We start from the raw sequence: 17599 nt of genomic DNA, 5'->3' as shown, positions 1-17599 counted from the left end.
ATTTCTCCCTCCCCCCAGACTCCCCCGCCGCTGTCAACGGATATTCGAATATTCCAAACGATTTGGCCATTACTCATCCGAGTGCTCCGGTCTTTGCGCACGCTCCGCATGCGCCAGCGCGTTTTATACTTACGAGGCTGCTCCTATGGAAACTAAAGCTATACGCACAATTTTCGATCTCGGTTGTATACACGAATCCGAGATAAGCACGGTACATTGAACAGGAAAAAAGGAGTCAGCAGCCGCAGCACGCGTGCGAACACTTACCGGTATTAGAGCTCGCGCACCGAAAGAGATACGAGTCTGCATACACGCGGAGCAGCAGACAATTGTACAGAAACGTACTTGGTCATGTGGCCGCAATGCAGGCGACGGTGTTGCTCGGACTATTAAATTTATGGGATATCTCGATCCGCGTGTATGCGTAACTCAGCGACTCGCTCGCAGCTTGCGTTTCGCTGTCACGGACAAATGATCGCGTTCGACAAAACGTAACGGTGTTCACATTGCTCCGGAGCCGGTAACTTGACCGGTGAAAACGACGAAGGGAACGCCACGGAAAGCCTACGCGATTGGTACGCGCGGGATTGGACATGCTTTCGATTCGCGATCGCAAAAAAGCGCGGAGCGAATATACCGAGAGGGAAAAAACTTGCTGAGAAGGCTCGTAAAAAATGAAGGGAGGAAAATCGGTGTTGAAAGCTCGTTAATAAGGCGAGAAATCCCTCGAGAGCGTAAAAAAATGGGTATTTTTCGAGAATTTTTTTAGAGGGGGTAAAATAATGTGATCGTTTTCAAATTTTGAGACGAGTTTCTAATAACTGTCAAGTTAGAAAAAAAAATTTTGTATTTCGGATGACCAAGATAATAGCGGTGTTATTAAGGGTCTTCGGACGCCTGTTTTCCGCGACATCGAAAACTGCGCCAGTTGTCACGCTTTTCTGTTCAACTGAAAACGATTCAACAAATGCCAATCGTTTACTGACATACCGAGGGAAAGGATGTACCTGAAAAATGATGACAAAGTGCGAAATTGAAAAATTGCGAACGATTTTTCTTGAAAGTTCGAATTTTTGGCCATTTTTCGACACATTTGACCCCAAAAAAATGATTTATTGCCACGCCACCTTTCAAAATTTAGGCGCACCCTTCCGATAATATTACCGAGAGTAACCTCCCAAAATTTCATTCTCGGATCGGTCGATAACTTTTTGAGCTACGACACGAGCAGTTTTTGAAAAGGTAGTTCCAAGATAATCGCGTTTAAAGTTTTAACATGGGAAAATTATTAATTGTAGTGACTTTTCATTACAGGCGATTACTCCGCGAATATTCAATATTTTGAGTTTTCCTTCGGTCAGCACATTCTTTGGGCATCATACTTATTTCGAAATATGTAAAAAAAATCAATTTTTCCAAAATTCCGAAGAGATTTCTCGCCCTAAGGAAGTTGAGGCATTAGAACGAAAATGATATGTCATCGCTTTTAAACCGACTGCGACCGAGCGTCGTTGCTGAGAAAAATCAATAACAATTTGGGCCAAATAACATGTAATCTTATGGAAGTCAAGACACGTCCAGTGATATCTCCGTTAAGGAGGGTGGCTACCGACGATACAATGTTGCCATGCTAAACCATGTTAAATACATCAAAAATTTCAAAATGATAAGAATTTAATAAAATTTGGTGAACATATTCTTTAGGGCCAAATTTGGCAATACAAATTTTTTAAGATTTTTCTTCTGTACAGTTATCGAGTAATTGATCACTAAAGTTCAAATGCATAAGCATAGCGTTTCCATATATATAGGTATACATTCCGGGCATAAGAAATCTGCTTTAATGCGTAATTACTCGATAACTAAGCAGAAGAAAATTTTGAAAAAAATGGTGTCTTCGCACTTGATGTTGAAGAACATTATCACCAAATTTGATCAATTTCTTATCATTTCGACGAGTGTAGCCACCCTCCTTAAAACATGATGCTAAAAATATGAAATTTTTTGGGCAACATGAGCAAGGCTTGCTGAATAAGATAAATTTTTTTCAGATTTATTAGGAGATTTGCTGAGATCATATTAATAATAATCTCTATTTCGCGTGCAGTTTTTTAAGGCTGGGATCGTCACCGTTCGTATTTTCGAATGAGCTTTCACCCGTTATTTTCGTCTTTTTCCCCAACTTTTCTTTAAAGTGTACGCCACATTGCCAAAAACTGTAAACTGGCCTAACTTTTGAAAGGTACAGGTCATAACTTTTGGGTAAAAAAATGACTGTACAGCCTCGACTTCCTTAAACAGCCGGCAGGTGTCTTCGAGCCGTAATATTTACGTCGCATAAATACGGTTGTTTTTATCACACATTTCCCATAGTCGATAAACTCCGCGAGGACGATAGACCTCGGTAATTTTAATCAGCGACATGTGATTTCAAAGGGAACATAATAAGTGAAGTAAAAAACAAGAAAGATTGGGGGAGAGAGAGAGAGAGAGAGAGCGAGAGAGAGGAGGGAAGAAAAGTTATTGAAAAGATCGGTCGCGTTGCGGAGAAGCGAGAAATCGTTGTCACGCGATCGCGAAGTGAGTCGTGTGCGCTGACCGCGTGACGTGCTACACGATCCGAAACGAGACTGTGTCTCTGTGCTCCTATCAACGTCTACGTATGAACGTACATGCGAGAATATAGGCATATAATCGTGTGTGGTTAAAGTAACTACAGAGATTTGAAGTACGAGCAATAAAGTCTCGCTTTACCTGCAGTATTTATACTTCGGGTGTACATTTATTCGACTGTCCATATGTATGCCCGTGGATGCATATGCACGTGAGTATTATGAGCACGTAAAAGCGAAAAGGGTGCTGCACGATCGATTTTTTCCAGTGAGAAAGTACGCGGAAAGAAAGGAAACTCGTGCACGAGTTCTCCACTCACTTTTTTCCTTTTCGCTGGCTCTCTCGCTCGCTCTTTCGTCACGAGCAGCCGCGTGTTTCGCGGTTAATGTCTCGGTTTAGGAGTCGGGATATACGGGGCGTCACGTCGCGAGATCCTCTCGCGGCTTTTGCACCGTCGTCGTTGTTTTAATTAGTCAGACTGTTTAGCCGATGTCAGCGTACACGCCGGGGCAAAGTGGATATATGCAGAGTTGATTACAGCGACGTATACACGTGGGTTAAAGCTCTCGGTTTAGTGGTACGAAGTAAAGCTCCGCACGTTATGGTTATCCACGTGCGATATTGTTACATCGCATAAGCGTGCGATCAGTCCGTGATTATTATACGTCATATAGGTCGCCTGTGTATATACGAGTCTTCGAGAGTGTGTACGCGATCCTGCTTGTGAAGCTTGCACACAAATATTATTATTGCGGGAACACGCTATCGCCTCGAGAGCTCCAATCACGTACATGTTTGCTCGAGCAAAATCGTCCGACAATTAACGCTTCTGTAATTCCATTTAATACGCATATACAATAGAAAATGGAGAGCCATTGCTGTTTATTTTCGAAGGGATTCGGCTCGACTCTATCGAACGCGAGAATCACACGAGCCAGGACCGGATGAACCGAACTTGGACCGAGAATTGCCGATTAAACGCGCTCAGCGATTAACGAGAGTTCCTGCATTTCGTTAAGGGGAGTTTTGTCCTCAAGAAATCGGCGAGACCCGGAGCAATTTAGCAGCCAAACAGGCACCAAATCACGTGTATACTCGATCAAATACTCCCGAAGGCGGCCTGAGGGACGATCGCGAAAATCCGAGGCGGCGGGAGGGCACAATCTTCTCTGCATTCCCCTCTATACGTATGTACGCATACCTCGCGTAGTTTCACCTCCCTGGCGTCTGTTCACGATTCCCGGTTAGTTGATCTTGCTAACCCAATCATGCTTAGGGAGGATTCGAGATACAGGGGATGATAGATGGAGAGCGAGCGAGAGAGAGGGACCGTGACACATCGTAGCCGGAGTACACACAAGCCATAACTTTGTTACGGTATTTGCGAGGGCACACGCGAAAGCCAGCAGCAAGCACACGCCACCCCACTGATGTCAGTCTGCTACGAATGCTGCTATACGTCGGCGGGCACCAAACTCTTCCCCGTCTTAGTTCGTCCTTGCGGAAACCTCAAAGTAATCGCGGAGAGAACGCCCTCGGGGCCCTCGCGCCTTCCCGCTCTCGATCCTTCTCGTGTGCATCCAATACGCCAAATGGACGATAGATTCTGATGCACGGAGGGGCTAAGTACACACTGCGCTAAGTAGTAGATACAGCCCGGAGAGAAGCCACTCGGTGCGGTAAAAGCTTCCCTGCGAACATAAACACATCGAAACAGCACGTTCGATCTCCTCACTCGTGTACTCTTCATACGCCCTTTTCATCTTCAACTTTACTCGTATATACAGACCTTTCGCCCTGTCTACTTACTCATCAAACTGAAGAATCTTCTCACCCTTCTCTCATCCCGTCTCCGCACTTAACTCCAGAGACATTAAGTGATTACGGTTTATCCACAGCGTTCGTCTCTCTTCATTTACCACCGACCAGAGGCCGCGCCGACACAAAATTATTCGACTTTCGCTGTTTCTGGGAATTTGGAGGATTTGGAGCAGCCCAATTCATTTCCTCCGACGTCGAGATGCTTGAGGAGACCTGAGACGTTGTGAGGAAACGTTTCTCTAAATAGTCGATGTCATTTTATTATAAATGTTGAGCCAAAATCGGCATTTTTACATAGAGCGTCGATAATGAATCCGGAGCTAGTTTTTTCGAGCAATCGACTCCGGTTTCATGCTCGTGAGAACTGATCGTTGACGCGGAACAGAACTCTCGAGATTCCCGTAACACAAAACACGCTCCGATGAGCCAGCGTCGAATTTTTATTCGTTGCCGCTACCCAAACACGAAAGAAGGTTCGAGGCGATGAGTTCCCCACCCCTTAATTATCGCGACAGCATTAGAGCTCGCGCCGCACGAGCGGCTCGCTAACAATGTTTGCTTTGAGAACCGCACCGGACCGGTCACTCTCCTCCTCTGGCACACGGAATTTCATGTTCATGTGAGAGCAACTCACGGGTATTGGATAAATCGCACACGTACATGCTCGTATCGTGTCAAAACGGGATCGCGTGCCCGCGGCTCCAGCTCGCCGCGAACCGCCCCCCCCCCCCCTCCAGGGCATAAATAAGCTCTACTTACGACGCTCGCCATTCCTATGTAAATGCGATTTTCTTAACCATACACGTATATTTGTTCAGATCGATGTACACACGTATAGCTCAACGAGTCCGTAGTCGTCTCGCTCTACCAACAGCCGAGATAATTTTACTGCACTAATTTTAGAATGATTCTCCGAGAATATACACTCAACAAATCCATAGAGGCGTACATCGAACCTGTTATTTCTACCTTTTTTACATGAACCCCCTTCATCCCCTTACTACGTGACCTCGTCTCAGTAATTCGTACACTTATACCTAACCCGTGCTTCCACCAATGACTCTAATCCGCTTTTTATATACGGTTTCAATAAATATCGTGTGAGAGACGAACGGAGTAGGCTTTACGTCGAAAGTATCGTGTTCGTGGGGATAAAGAGACAGAGGTTTTATCATTTTTGTACCTTTTATGTTAAAGTTAAGAGTTTATGTCAAGTTGACAGACTAAAACCGCCGTTTCTGTACGTTTACCGAAATATTTGGAGAAGCGAACGGGGAATGTTCCGTTGAATTTGCGTAGAAGAAAATATATATTTTTATATTTCGACAAATATTCGTTCCCTGGGGCATGGGAATTTCGAGAATTCTGGTGCTGGGAAAGCCAAATAACTTTTGAGGAAAACGTCAATGCATCGGGTGGAAAAAATGAAAAACTGCTCGGTAATCGACAACTGTTGAAATCCCTCCTGATGGTTCTCGTTCTAATTTGAGAAAAATAACGAGGGTAATCACAGAATAATCGAGTGGAAAAATAGGGGATTTGGGCAAACCGCGGTTGCTCCAAGTTTGATTGGTCGATAATGGAACAGTTTTTGGTTAGCTAATGAAAGGAGCATCAGCGACTCTGGGAATGATATCGAACGTTGCACGAGCCGATTCGGGGTACGAGGAATCGAGCGTTCAACTCTATTAAACTATTCGCCGCTGTAATACCGTGGCACGTTTGTCGAGAACGTTTGTACTTTTTCGCGTCTCCTTTATCGAGGATAACACTGCTGGAGAGCACTGCTAATTAGCCGTTTCATCGGCAGCGAGGATTACACAAAGTAATATGGGAAAGTGATAGTTAATGGGAAGCGAAAGATCGAAGCCGATCGAGAGGAAAGTATCGAATCGCGAATGCAACGAAGAGGAGATTTTCAAGCCGCGCTTACCAAGTTCCTGTCTAGACCGAATAATATGAATATATTGAATGGTCGAGGGTGGCTTCGCGATTCCATTGTCCGGTAAAATACAGTTGCATATACGTTCCCGTATGAATGTATGTAATTTAAGGAATCGCCGGATTTAGTCTTAATTGGCTATAAATTGACCTTCGCCGAGGCCATTATGCCCTGGGCTCGCCGCTTAATCCACACTTCTCTACAACTATTTTCTCGTTCTCTTCGACCATTTCCATTTACTAACGTGGAAAAAACGAAGTTCTAATGTGAATTCACGGTATCAGTTGAAAGTCGGCGAGAGACTGCTTTGTGGAAGCTAACGGTGGGCAATGCAACGACGGTCGATTTTACCGAGTGGAATAAATTTTGCACGAGGATTCTCCTAGCGACAAAACATTTCGTCATTCCGTGTCATACCGTTCGGGGGACTCGGACAGATTGCCGTTCTCTCGGCTCCGCCTAATGAAATTCTGACCCGGAAATCCGGATTAAAGAAAATTAGATGACGGGAGCTTGCTTCCAGACGCCGGAGGAATTCTCGTGTGTTTTCCTCCATATTTCTCCGGTCCTCGGTAAATGAATAATTAAGGAGAATTGGTGGATGGCACAGGAAGAGCGAGGGAGCTTATACACGTAAATGCATCCCTACGATGAAAAAAGGAGGACTCTAGAAGATAGAAAAACAGGGTGGATCCCTTTTCGGTTGTAGTTTACCCCAATTTTCGCAGTGAGAATCTAATTTCCACGAGGCTACACTCCTCTCGTTCTTCCTGTCGGGGGAATCCTCTGCGTGCGTGTATTTCGCGGTAACAGGGAACAAATGTCGCGAATTACGAATTCCCCCGTTCCCGGAGCGCGTGTGCGTTCAAACAAGTCGCTTTACCCGCACGTCAGAGTTACGGTTTACGATCGCGTTCCCATCGAACTTTCTGTGACGCCGGTTCGATCCCGTCCGGACGTATTTTCAAACGTCCGATGTTGAAAATGAAGCCTCGCGCGCCCTTCCGACTCTCAGCTCCAAGCGCACCAGTGTATTTGGACACATCCGCGTTTGTACAAACATGTACCGAGTGTACAAAGTGTAAAGTGCATTAAGAGGGGAGCCGAGAGACGCGGACACACACGAACGTCGATTCCACCTCCTCCTCTTCCTCATTCCCTGGATTTCCTGCTGGCATTAATATAAACATCGACTCTCGTAACAACCCACGACCGGTGGATCCTTCTTCCTTTTTTCCTGCGCTCCCTTAGCACCGGCTAACACGTACGCTCGGCTACATTAGCTGTCCGCCGCGTTGGTCGCACAGGGGCGGAAGGGCGGGGGTTGAATTCACCCCTGTGTGGACAAAGAGAGCCGAGGGCTTCGACCCTCCGTGTATGTGCGGCGAGGACTGGACGCAGCGACCGACGAACAACTTTGTCCACCAGGAGAGAGTTGGATTCTGAATGCTACTCTGGCTCTGTTCGCACCCGCTCTGCTTACGTCTTATTCTCTGTGAACAAAATGTTGAAACAATTATCGTATCACGGATCATTTGGCGCGACGATCGTCGAGGAAGGGGGGAGAAATCGTTCGGGCTTTAAATTACGTAATGGGGCTCAAAGGCCCTTTGTGCTCGTAGGGACAAGTGAGCCTTGCAGCGGTTTTGTTACTGCAGTTTAATGCAAAGAATATTGGAGCCTCGATGTCGTTCCGCTGATTCCATTTTTCCAATGAGTTCACTCAAAAGGGCGAGAAGCACAGTTTTTTGTGCAAATACCGAGTCCCTTATTTCTCGTCACGTTTCAAATGAAACGATTCTGGAATTCCTGGAAGAGCGTTACCATTTTCATTAATTAAAAAGGTGTAGATAGAGCAGGTAACAGGGAGACTTTATTGCGCGATGTACATAGCACTCAGACGCTTCGTGATGGCATTAAAAAGCGTGCTGCTCTTCGCGTACAGCACGGATGTCACATAGCGAAAATGAGAATCCGGTTTGAGATTGCAAGATTACGCACCAGACGAATCTCAGTTTTTCTCACGTTTCCTTCATTCCGGTGGATTTGCATGCTCGAATTAAAAACAAAAGTGAATGCTAATGAGAGCGAAATAACTTGGGAATACACCAGAAGTCGGAATACCAAACGGGACGAAATTTTCATAAGTAGAGAACGCGCGTTTTCTTGTGTCAACCGTTTCAAGTCGGCTCCGAGTGTGAAGAGAAAACCGGAAATGAATATTGCACGGTGCGTTAAATCGCGTCGGCGAGCGTTGAATATGCGAGCACGACTCCAATCTTCTGTGTCTCCCAGAGCGAAACTTTCACCTTTGAGTACATTCGAGGCAATTGATTCTTCGATTGAACTCGCAGTCGCAAGGCCAATGGATTGCAGATTGGCGAAGAAGCGAAGCGACTAAGATTGTGGCCGGAGAAACCGACGGAAATGCCGGTTACGTGCCGCTGCTTCTGCGGTTACGTATAATCGGGAACGACGAGACAGACATTCGAATGGATCAGTTGTCCCACCGGGCCCGATTTACATCGGAGTTTGACGGCGGAGCACGAAAATGCAAGGTCGTGGAGAGCGAATGACGCTGAATCTATTGGCAATCTTGAACGATAGGAAAAAACAGTTATTGCATTTGTCTCTCCCCAGGAACTCGGGCCAATGCGAGCCTCCAGGAAATCAATGATGCAACGCCAGTAACTGCGCACGGTTATGCTCCAGGTACACGAAGTATTCTGGTCTACTCGGTGCCTCGCGACGATCGACCTCAATCGACCACATTCACGTATTCCAGAACCCTTCTATCCAAATCCCCCGCCGAGCTCTGTCCTCCTATTTGCAGCCAGGTCCGTATTGAGAGACGTTTGCACGAGGAAACCAAGAAGATACAGCGACGCAGAATAATATTCATTGGCCTTTCCGAGTTTACTCGAACTTCTCACTGGCTAATTTTCTTCGGGTATACGACTGAAGCGATGCGAGACCCTGCTTAAACTGAGAAAAGGGATTTGCTTATTCAATGATTTTTCTTAGTCCGTTGAATCGTAGTGAACAAAATGAAAATCGTTGACTCAAAGAAAAATTTGGTTGATTGATCGAGCACCATGAATTTGTTGGCTCGAATCGGTATTTCTCACTACAATAAAAACGGTTTTCCTCTTTCCTACATCCACAAAGATCACGCAGTCACGTTTCCATAGATTCGTTCCATACCAAAAGATTCTCACAGTAAACGTGTTCTCCCCGATCTCCTAATCAGTGCATTTGATCGAAACGTGTGTCACGATCATCGGACACTGTCCGTTTCCCAAACAATTCCAAATCATCGGAGTGATTTGGGACATTGGTCTTGAACAAAGACTGAAACTGTCCAGCATCAAACGCTTTGTTCCCAAGTTGTGCAGACTCTCGCGCCGTAACGATAGTTCACATCAGCAAGTTCAATGATCAATGACGCGACGACTGACCTCTTATCGTGCCGATGTCCGTGCCTGGAAGAACAATCGAACGTCGTTCGTCGGCAATGACCCACTCTCGTGAAACTTCAAGACTTCCTTATAAAATCCACGAAGGTTTGCTCGTCGAAAGACCACCCTGGTGTGTCCTCCTGCAGGCCGACTGCCTCCGCCCAAAGCCATTACCCACGATCGGAATCTCCGTATCAGCTGGAAGCAAACAAAACAAAATATATCACTTGACGTGTTGAATCTCTTATTGGATACGCCCTTTTGTGCTAACAGCCGATATCGGTGTGTGTTTTACCGGAGAGACTGTGCCACGCTCTATCTTATCCCAAGCGTATACAAACGCGTCGTCAGCGAGTGAGTGTATGCGCGGTGAACAAAACGGTCACGTGCCGACGGTACGTCACGCTCGTGAGGACGCGTGGCCTGAATATGAAATGGGACGTGTGCGGCTATCATCCCCCCGCGTGTGCCGGTTATTCCACATGGAATAAACCGATTTTCGGTCAACGACAAATTTGGCTAAGTATATGTCAGTGACGGAGGGTAACTCGGCGAGGAAGCTCGAAAAATCTCGGGACATTCATTGTCTCGGGAGATCCTCAGCCACTGCGAGTTTCCGGAAGATCTTTTCACCGCATCAGCACCGGTTGCGAGTCGATCGTTGTCTCTTTCGTGAAAAACTGGCACTTGGTGGCACGAGGACACAGCGAGACGATTCGCAATCAATCTCTCCGCCCTGGTTCGTCCCCGTGCACGTAGATTTTCGCGAGCTTCTACATTCGCGAGTAAACTCTCGTCCGACCCGTTCGTTCCCATACCCGCGTCGAACGAGCGACTGGAAAATCCTACAGCTTCCCTCATCCCTCGTCTTTTTTCCTATCTCTCGAGCTCCCTCTTCGACGGCGTTGGTTAACCGGATTTGCCGGAGATCGCTGGCCAGCACATAACAGCTGAACACTCCCGACTGCACTATACCAATCCTGGCACGGCTCGGACCATTCACCATTCGCGCAATTACGCGCAATACCGCACGTACAATGCATCGCTTCTCTCTCGCTCGCTCTCTCGCTCGCCTCCCTTAGTCGCATCTCGTAACCTCACGTGTACAATGCAATTCTCGCGTGTATACGTCTCTCCGATGCATTGTACGCTGTATATGGGATGCACGCTCTATACCGTCGGGACAAAACACATTTCTAGGCGTCCTTATACGTGTATATATATTCGCTGATATGTATATGCGTGTGAGTTGATGGCGTAGAGAGCGGATAAAGCCGTGGGGACAGCCAATTAGCAATAAAATTTCAGCGACCGTTTTTTTTTACGTTTGTACGTTTTTTTATAATCTTCTCTCGGCTATTCATACGCCGGAGCTTGGCGAACGAACAATGTTTATCGTGCGCGTTTCCTCTTTTATGTATTCTTCGTTCTCCATGTCTCTTTGCGTTAATTTTTCGCTTATTTTTGTTCTTTGTTTTTTCGTCTCTTTTATCACGCTCGTTTTATTCGATTTTTCTTTAGTTACGGTTATATTTGCGCAGGGGGAGTGATCACGGGTCATTTCCGCATTGCATTATTTTCAGGACCGAAAATTCACGCTCTTGTGGAAAATTCGCAGCCGCGGGGGAAAAGTAACGAGCGCGGATTTTTGCTTCGTTAAAATTTTATGAAGAGAGGAAGTGTCAAAAGGGAATCGTGGGTGGCTGCGTCCTTCGCGTGTTTTGCACTCCTCGCCACTGCTGCTAGACTGCTGATGCATTTTTATTTACGTCGTTATTACTGTATTTCCGAGACGTTCATCAAGCGCGTATTCGACTGCGCACTCACTACTTTTATATGCCGCGGTGTGTCCAATTGAAGCTGCGAATGTACGCGAACAAAAGCCGCGTTATTCTCGCTGTGCGAATATTTTATTCATATATTTTGCACTCGAATAAATAGCGAGCGCGTGTGTCACACTCTCGTCTTCGCTACCAACCAAAAGTCGTAATCTTTGAAGTTATTTCATAATGAACCTTAATAATTGGCGTTAAAGTTGAAACAAGCACGATTTTCATGAATGCTCAGCTTGTTCAACGAATCTAATCCAATGCCGACTTTCTCCCGGGAATTTCACGTTAATAAAGTGTAGAGAAATTTAATTAGCACGGAGCCGGACCGAGATAAGTGAAAAATCGTGTATGCGTACCGCCCAAACGTCTTTCGGCGACCGAACGAAACTTCTTAATTAGCAAATAACGTTTTGCTATCTATAATTGAACGCTCCTATCGTCGTCATTTTTAATTAAGATATCGAAAACGAGAGATTTCGAAAACTATTATAGTTGGTACATTCGGAGACGGTTATTCGTTCGTTGTTATTTAAACGTATTCTCAATACTTTTGAAAGTAAGACGTCAAAAGTTTCCTCTCAAAATATCCGATATAATTATTCGGGACCGAAGTCCGGCAGCGATTTCATCAGTTAGATTTCGATCTTCTTTAAACTTGAGCCAACTTCGCACGGTTTATTATGATGAGAAACGCATGGGAGACTTTACTAAACCACACCCAAATGCTCGTCGACATGGAACAGAATTGCAACCCTTTCCCCGACCTCGGGGACTTGCAAGTCTACGACTAATTGCTTTCCCTCTATATACCACGCACGGACACACACTTTTCTATGTATATATCCATCGGCTAATCTCGTTTGCACTTTCTCGATTGTTAACAGTGTTGCGAGACGAGTTTCGGGCTCAGCCTCAGAACACGAGGGTCGCAGCCGGTGAGACAGCGCTTCTCGAGTGCGGTCCACCCCGCGGTCATCCTGAGCCAACTCTTTCTTGGAAGAAAAACGGACACACTTTGGACATCGATGCTGTCAAGAGGTAAGTCTTTTTCTTCAACTATCCAACCGCGACAAGGTGTTCCAACGTCTTCTTCATCCCGCTCGAGGCTTTTGGACGAACAGCGAATCAGGAGAATCTTCAATTTACGGTTACCTAGAAAAAAGATTAATTCAAATTTATTAGAATCGCCCATTCGATTATTTCGTCCAAATTAACATTTCTATTGCCTCACCCAAAAAGCTGTATTCCAATCAAATACTTTTGACAACTCAACGTCACGTTCGATCAGTTGCTTAAAAATTAACAAAATGAAGAATCGGAATACGAGATTTTTTTTTAGAAACACACGTTAGAAGCATTGAACCCGATCATTTCGTCCAACGATTTCAGTTCCCTTGACAATTCACCGTCCAATATTTCCAAACGAATTTCCATCAGAGTAGGAACGTTTCTGAAGTTTTTGGATTAAAATAACAATGGGAAGATTAATAAAAAAAGAGGTTGGGAAGAGGATTAAGAAGAAGGGAGTTAAATAGCTGAAAAAAGGAGTGTAAGGTCCAAGGAAGATTCTCCGAAAGTGTATAGAACAGCGTCGTAATTTCCTATCATCAATTTTCCTTGTTCTTATATATATAAACAGCTCGGAAAGGAATTTCAGGAGAGAAGAGACCCGTGCGAGGGTGGTATATGTCCCTTTGGCTCTTCTTCTCGAAGATATACAGTTATATTAGGAATAAAAGTGGACGGAATAGAAAAAGAAAAAGAGATAAAGAGGGAGAGAGAGGAGCAGAGCTCTTCGGGAAGAGCGGCACGACCAATGGTAATAATCCGAAGACACAAGGGCCTTCGTAATCTACCGCGCATTTGCATGAGAATGGCGCTAAAGGATGTCCCCCATAATTCTTGTCGCGTTATCTTCGTGTACTTTCTCTCCATCTTTATCTCGCTTTCTCTCTCTTGCACACACTTGCACATTCTTCTCCCGGACCTCTTCTCCTTTCGTGAAAGGAACGAACTCATTATTTATAAGTTCGGAGTAGACGGAGTGAGATGTAAAATGTCTCATACATAAAATTATCCATCGAGTATAATCGCCGTAATTCCGAAGTCTCTCTGTACTTATTGAATTATAAGAGCGGTTCGCGTTTCGTATTATCACTCGAATATGCTTTGGAAACAGGGAATTTCTTCATTTTATCGATAATTTATAATCGAATCACGACTTTTGTGCGTCTCCTTGCTCAATAAGCCGCCACCGCCCCGTCAATCCCCAACGAGAATTCGTTGCTCCGAACGTTTTCAAAGTTTCGTTCGATCCAAATTGGACACATCTACGCGGACTCTGAGAGACTCCAAGCTCGTGTAACGCTCGCTGAATAGACGATAAATTAGAAGCACTGATAGAAATTAAATCCATTCCCATCGGCGTACAGGTTTGTGTTTCGAGGAGCTTCCCTCGCCCGATCTCGCTGCACAGAGAATCGCACGAAAGCCACTCCGAACCCAAGGGACACAGCTCTCTGCAGTTACTCCCGGCGTGAACCCCGTCAACAGAATTAATTGATACTATAAATTAGAGGACACAATCGAGGAGCCATCGATTTCGCTGAACGTTGTCGAGCCAGAGGGATATGTTTCCTCCCCCTCCCCCTGCCTCTTCCTATTCTCCTCGTTCTCATCCCTTCATACCGCTAAACAGAGAATTCCGCATAGACGAGAGGAACCTGACATTCCACAAAGCCCGGAAAACGTATATGTAACGGTGCACGCGCGTTTCCATGCTTTAATTACAATTCTATCGATAGATTCTCCAAATACGACAGCAAAATACCAACTTTGTCGAGCTCCGATTGTTATATCGCTCACTCCAATTGCGTCCGTTAATTTTCAACAATTCACCATTCTTTTTCCCTTTTTTTTCTCTGCAGAATTACACTCGTCGATGGCGGAAATCTCATGATATCCGATGTCAAACAAACTGACCAGGGAAGGTACCAATGCGTCGCTTCCAATGTCGTCGGTGAAAAGGAATCTGCCATCGCGACTCTCACCGTTCATGGTAAGCTCGCGACAAGAGACTTTTTCTCATTTTCAGCACTATTTGAGCTTGAAATTTTGCATGGAAACTTGTGAATTTTTGAATTGCTGATGCAATTTGTTTCTCGTTGATCGATTTTTTCGGCGTGACAAGACGAAGTTAATTTGGAACTTGTTTGCTCGCAGTGAAACCGTATTTCCTCGCAACGCCGATGAATCAAACGATCCTGACCGATCAAACCGCGGAATTCGCTTGCCGCGTAGGGGGCGATCCGCCACCGGAAATTCTGTGGCGACGGAACGACGGAAAGATGCCAATCGGTAGGGGACACATCACCGATGACAAGAGTCTGCGTATCGAGAGAGTTACGGCTCAGGATGAGGGGACTTATATATGTGACGCCGAAAACGGAGTCGGTGCGATTTCCGCCAGTGCAACGCTCACCGTTCAGTGTAAGTTTATAAATGTAGCGACGTTTACATGAAATATTCAAATTTTCGTCAGACCGAAATCTTTATCTTCGATAACAATTTGAGAAAAAAAACAGTTGCGTCGCCATTCGATCAGGAGAATTCAAACTTTCGAACACTTTTTTCTTTTATTTCAAAGAGAATTTATCAATTTTTTCTTTTTTTCCATTTTGTTCGAATATTTAGCTCCGAAAAATCAAGCCAAAGTGGCGAAAAATTCGTACATTTTCGTTGAAAAATACGCAAAAATTTATTGGGAATCTCACCGGCGAATTTTGATTGAAATATTTTGAAAATTCGAGAAATTTCATGGCGAACGAAAGTTTAATCGATTTTTAACAAATATTAAAAATATTCGAATCGGGGCTTGATTCGGTGTTGGAATTTAAGAATCGTGTGCGTACGAAAAAGAGACTTCGGTCCATTTACTGGCGCGTCGAAATATGGAAAAGATCAAGTAGCTGAAATTTCAAATACGCTTGTTTGTTACTTTGCAGCTCGTCCCGTTTTCACGAATTTCCCGAAGGACGAGTCAGTGAACACGGGTTCGGACGTATCGTTCGCTTGCTCGGCCAAAGGCGCGCCGAAACCATCGATATTCTGGACTCGCGAGGGCTCCCAAGAGCTGATGTTTCCCGGCAACGTCTATCAGGGACGTTACACCGTCAACGACGACGGAAGTTTGCACATAAAGGAAACTATCAAGAAGGACGAAGGTCACTACGTGTGCAGCGCTATCAGCCAAGCCGGAGCGAGTACAGCCACGATTTATCTACAGGTAACAAAAAAAACTTCAATTAATTCATGAATTCATCAAATCTGAATTGCAGCTGTACACAAAGCCAAGAACGATTCGTTCCCTTCAACGAATCTTTTTCGAATACATTCCTCCGAGTTTCGTATTATCGTTACACCATTTTTGCAAAAAAATAACTAATTTTGTTGAAAAGTTTTGAAAAAACAAAAAGTATGAATTTAGACCCTAAATTTCATTATTGAAATCACTTTCTGCATTTTTTTATCCTCAATTAATCGTAAATGGTTCAGAAAAAGATCCTTAAAAAAATTATGTGATAATGGTGATGACACGAAGTATTTTGTCGGTAAAAAAAATGGATAAAAACCAAAAAATACAGAAATGAAGGAAAATTTTCTAAAGAAGAGAAATGAAGAAAAAATTGAGGTTTTCGAAATATCTAAAACTGAGGTAAATTTCAGGTAACTCCGGTAGAAGAAGTTCCCCCACCGATAATCGAATTGGGGCCAGCGAATCAGACTCTGCCAGTGAAGAGTGCAGCGTATTTGCCTTGCCGGGCAGTCGGCACCCCAACGCCGAAGGTGCAATGGCACAAAGACGGAGTTCTCGTCCAGTTGGGAAGCAGAGTGACGATGTTAGCGAACGGAACTCTCGTTGTAACGGAGATACAAACTTCAGACGCGGGGCTTTACACGTGCATAGCTTCATCGGAATCGGGCAACACCTCGTGGTCGGCGACCTTGAGCGTGAGCTCGACGACGACGCTGCATAGGACACCGGACATGCAAGCCCTGCCGCAGAACCCAACGAAACCGAGAATCGTCAATATCACTAGCAATTCCGTGACCCTCACCTGGAGCCCGGGTCACGAAGGCAAGAGCAAAATAATCGGCTACAACATCGAGTACTTCAGCAGCAATTTGAACACCGGGTGGGTCGTCGCTGCGACCGGCGTCACCGATGACACTATCACCGTAAGTTCCATACGCTGATAAAAGCACGCAGGAAACAAACCTCGTTTCTCTGAAACTCAATAATCATATTTAAAAAAACGAAAGAGAACAACGAAGATCAAAAATATAACGTGAACGAGGAAGATCGATAAGAGCGACGAGGCAAAATGATTTGTAAAACCACCAAAGCTTTGGTGCAGCTGAACAAGTTCATGGTGGAACAAATAACGATCATTGATTTCATTGAATGCATGAAACGTTTATCATTTTTAAAAATATACTATGAACAGGAGAAGCGTCGGAGCGTTTTATTGGAACGACGCGCCAATCGAATTAACTGGATTACGGGATAATCGGATAATTGACAAAAAAGATAATAAATTGAAGGAGTTTTTAATGAAATTGTGTTTCTCTGCCAACAGATAACCGATCTCAAGCCCGATACGAAATACGTGTTTCTCGTCCGGGCTGAAAACAGTCACGGACTTTCGCTGCCCGGACCGCTGTCCGACATCGCTCACACAACGACCGTCAATCAATTCTCTGTGCCACAGACCGAATTGATTCGAGCTCGAGACAGACTGAATCGGGAAATTTTGCACTTGCGCGAAGTTCAACCGATCAGTAGCACAAGCGTTAAAATAATGTGGGATGTAAGTCACATTGAAGTTCATTTTTTCTCATTACCTTACTTTTTCGACGAAAATGTCGAGGCT

At 44.9% G+C, this 17599-nt stretch overlaps 1 protein-coding gene across 1 annotated transcript in view; it reads left to right on the top strand.

Moving 5' to 3' along the window:
• robo1 (roundabout 1) overlaps positions 1-17599 on the top strand; it is a 285369-nt gene that overhangs the window by 260148 nt on the left and 7622 nt on the right. The window contains exons 3-8 of the mRNA XM_043416409.1: positions 12551-12704; positions 14594-14724; positions 14889-15155; positions 15671-15951; positions 16392-16904; positions 17306-17536. Of these exons, the coding sequence (XP_043272344.1) occupies positions 12551-12704; positions 14594-14724; positions 14889-15155; positions 15671-15951; positions 16392-16904; positions 17306-17536 (1577 nt within the window). The remainder of the gene's footprint in view (positions 1-12550; positions 12705-14593; positions 14725-14888; positions 15156-15670; positions 15952-16391; positions 16905-17305; positions 17537-17599) is intronic.

This window comes from Venturia canescens, chromosome 1 (genome assembly GCF_019457755.1).
Source record: "Venturia canescens isolate UGA chromosome 1, ASM1945775v1, whole genome shotgun sequence".
Lineage (NCBI taxonomy): Eukaryota > Metazoa > Arthropoda > Insecta > Hymenoptera > Ichneumonidae > Venturia > Venturia canescens.
This window is presented reverse-complemented; position numbering and strand designations above follow the sequence as displayed.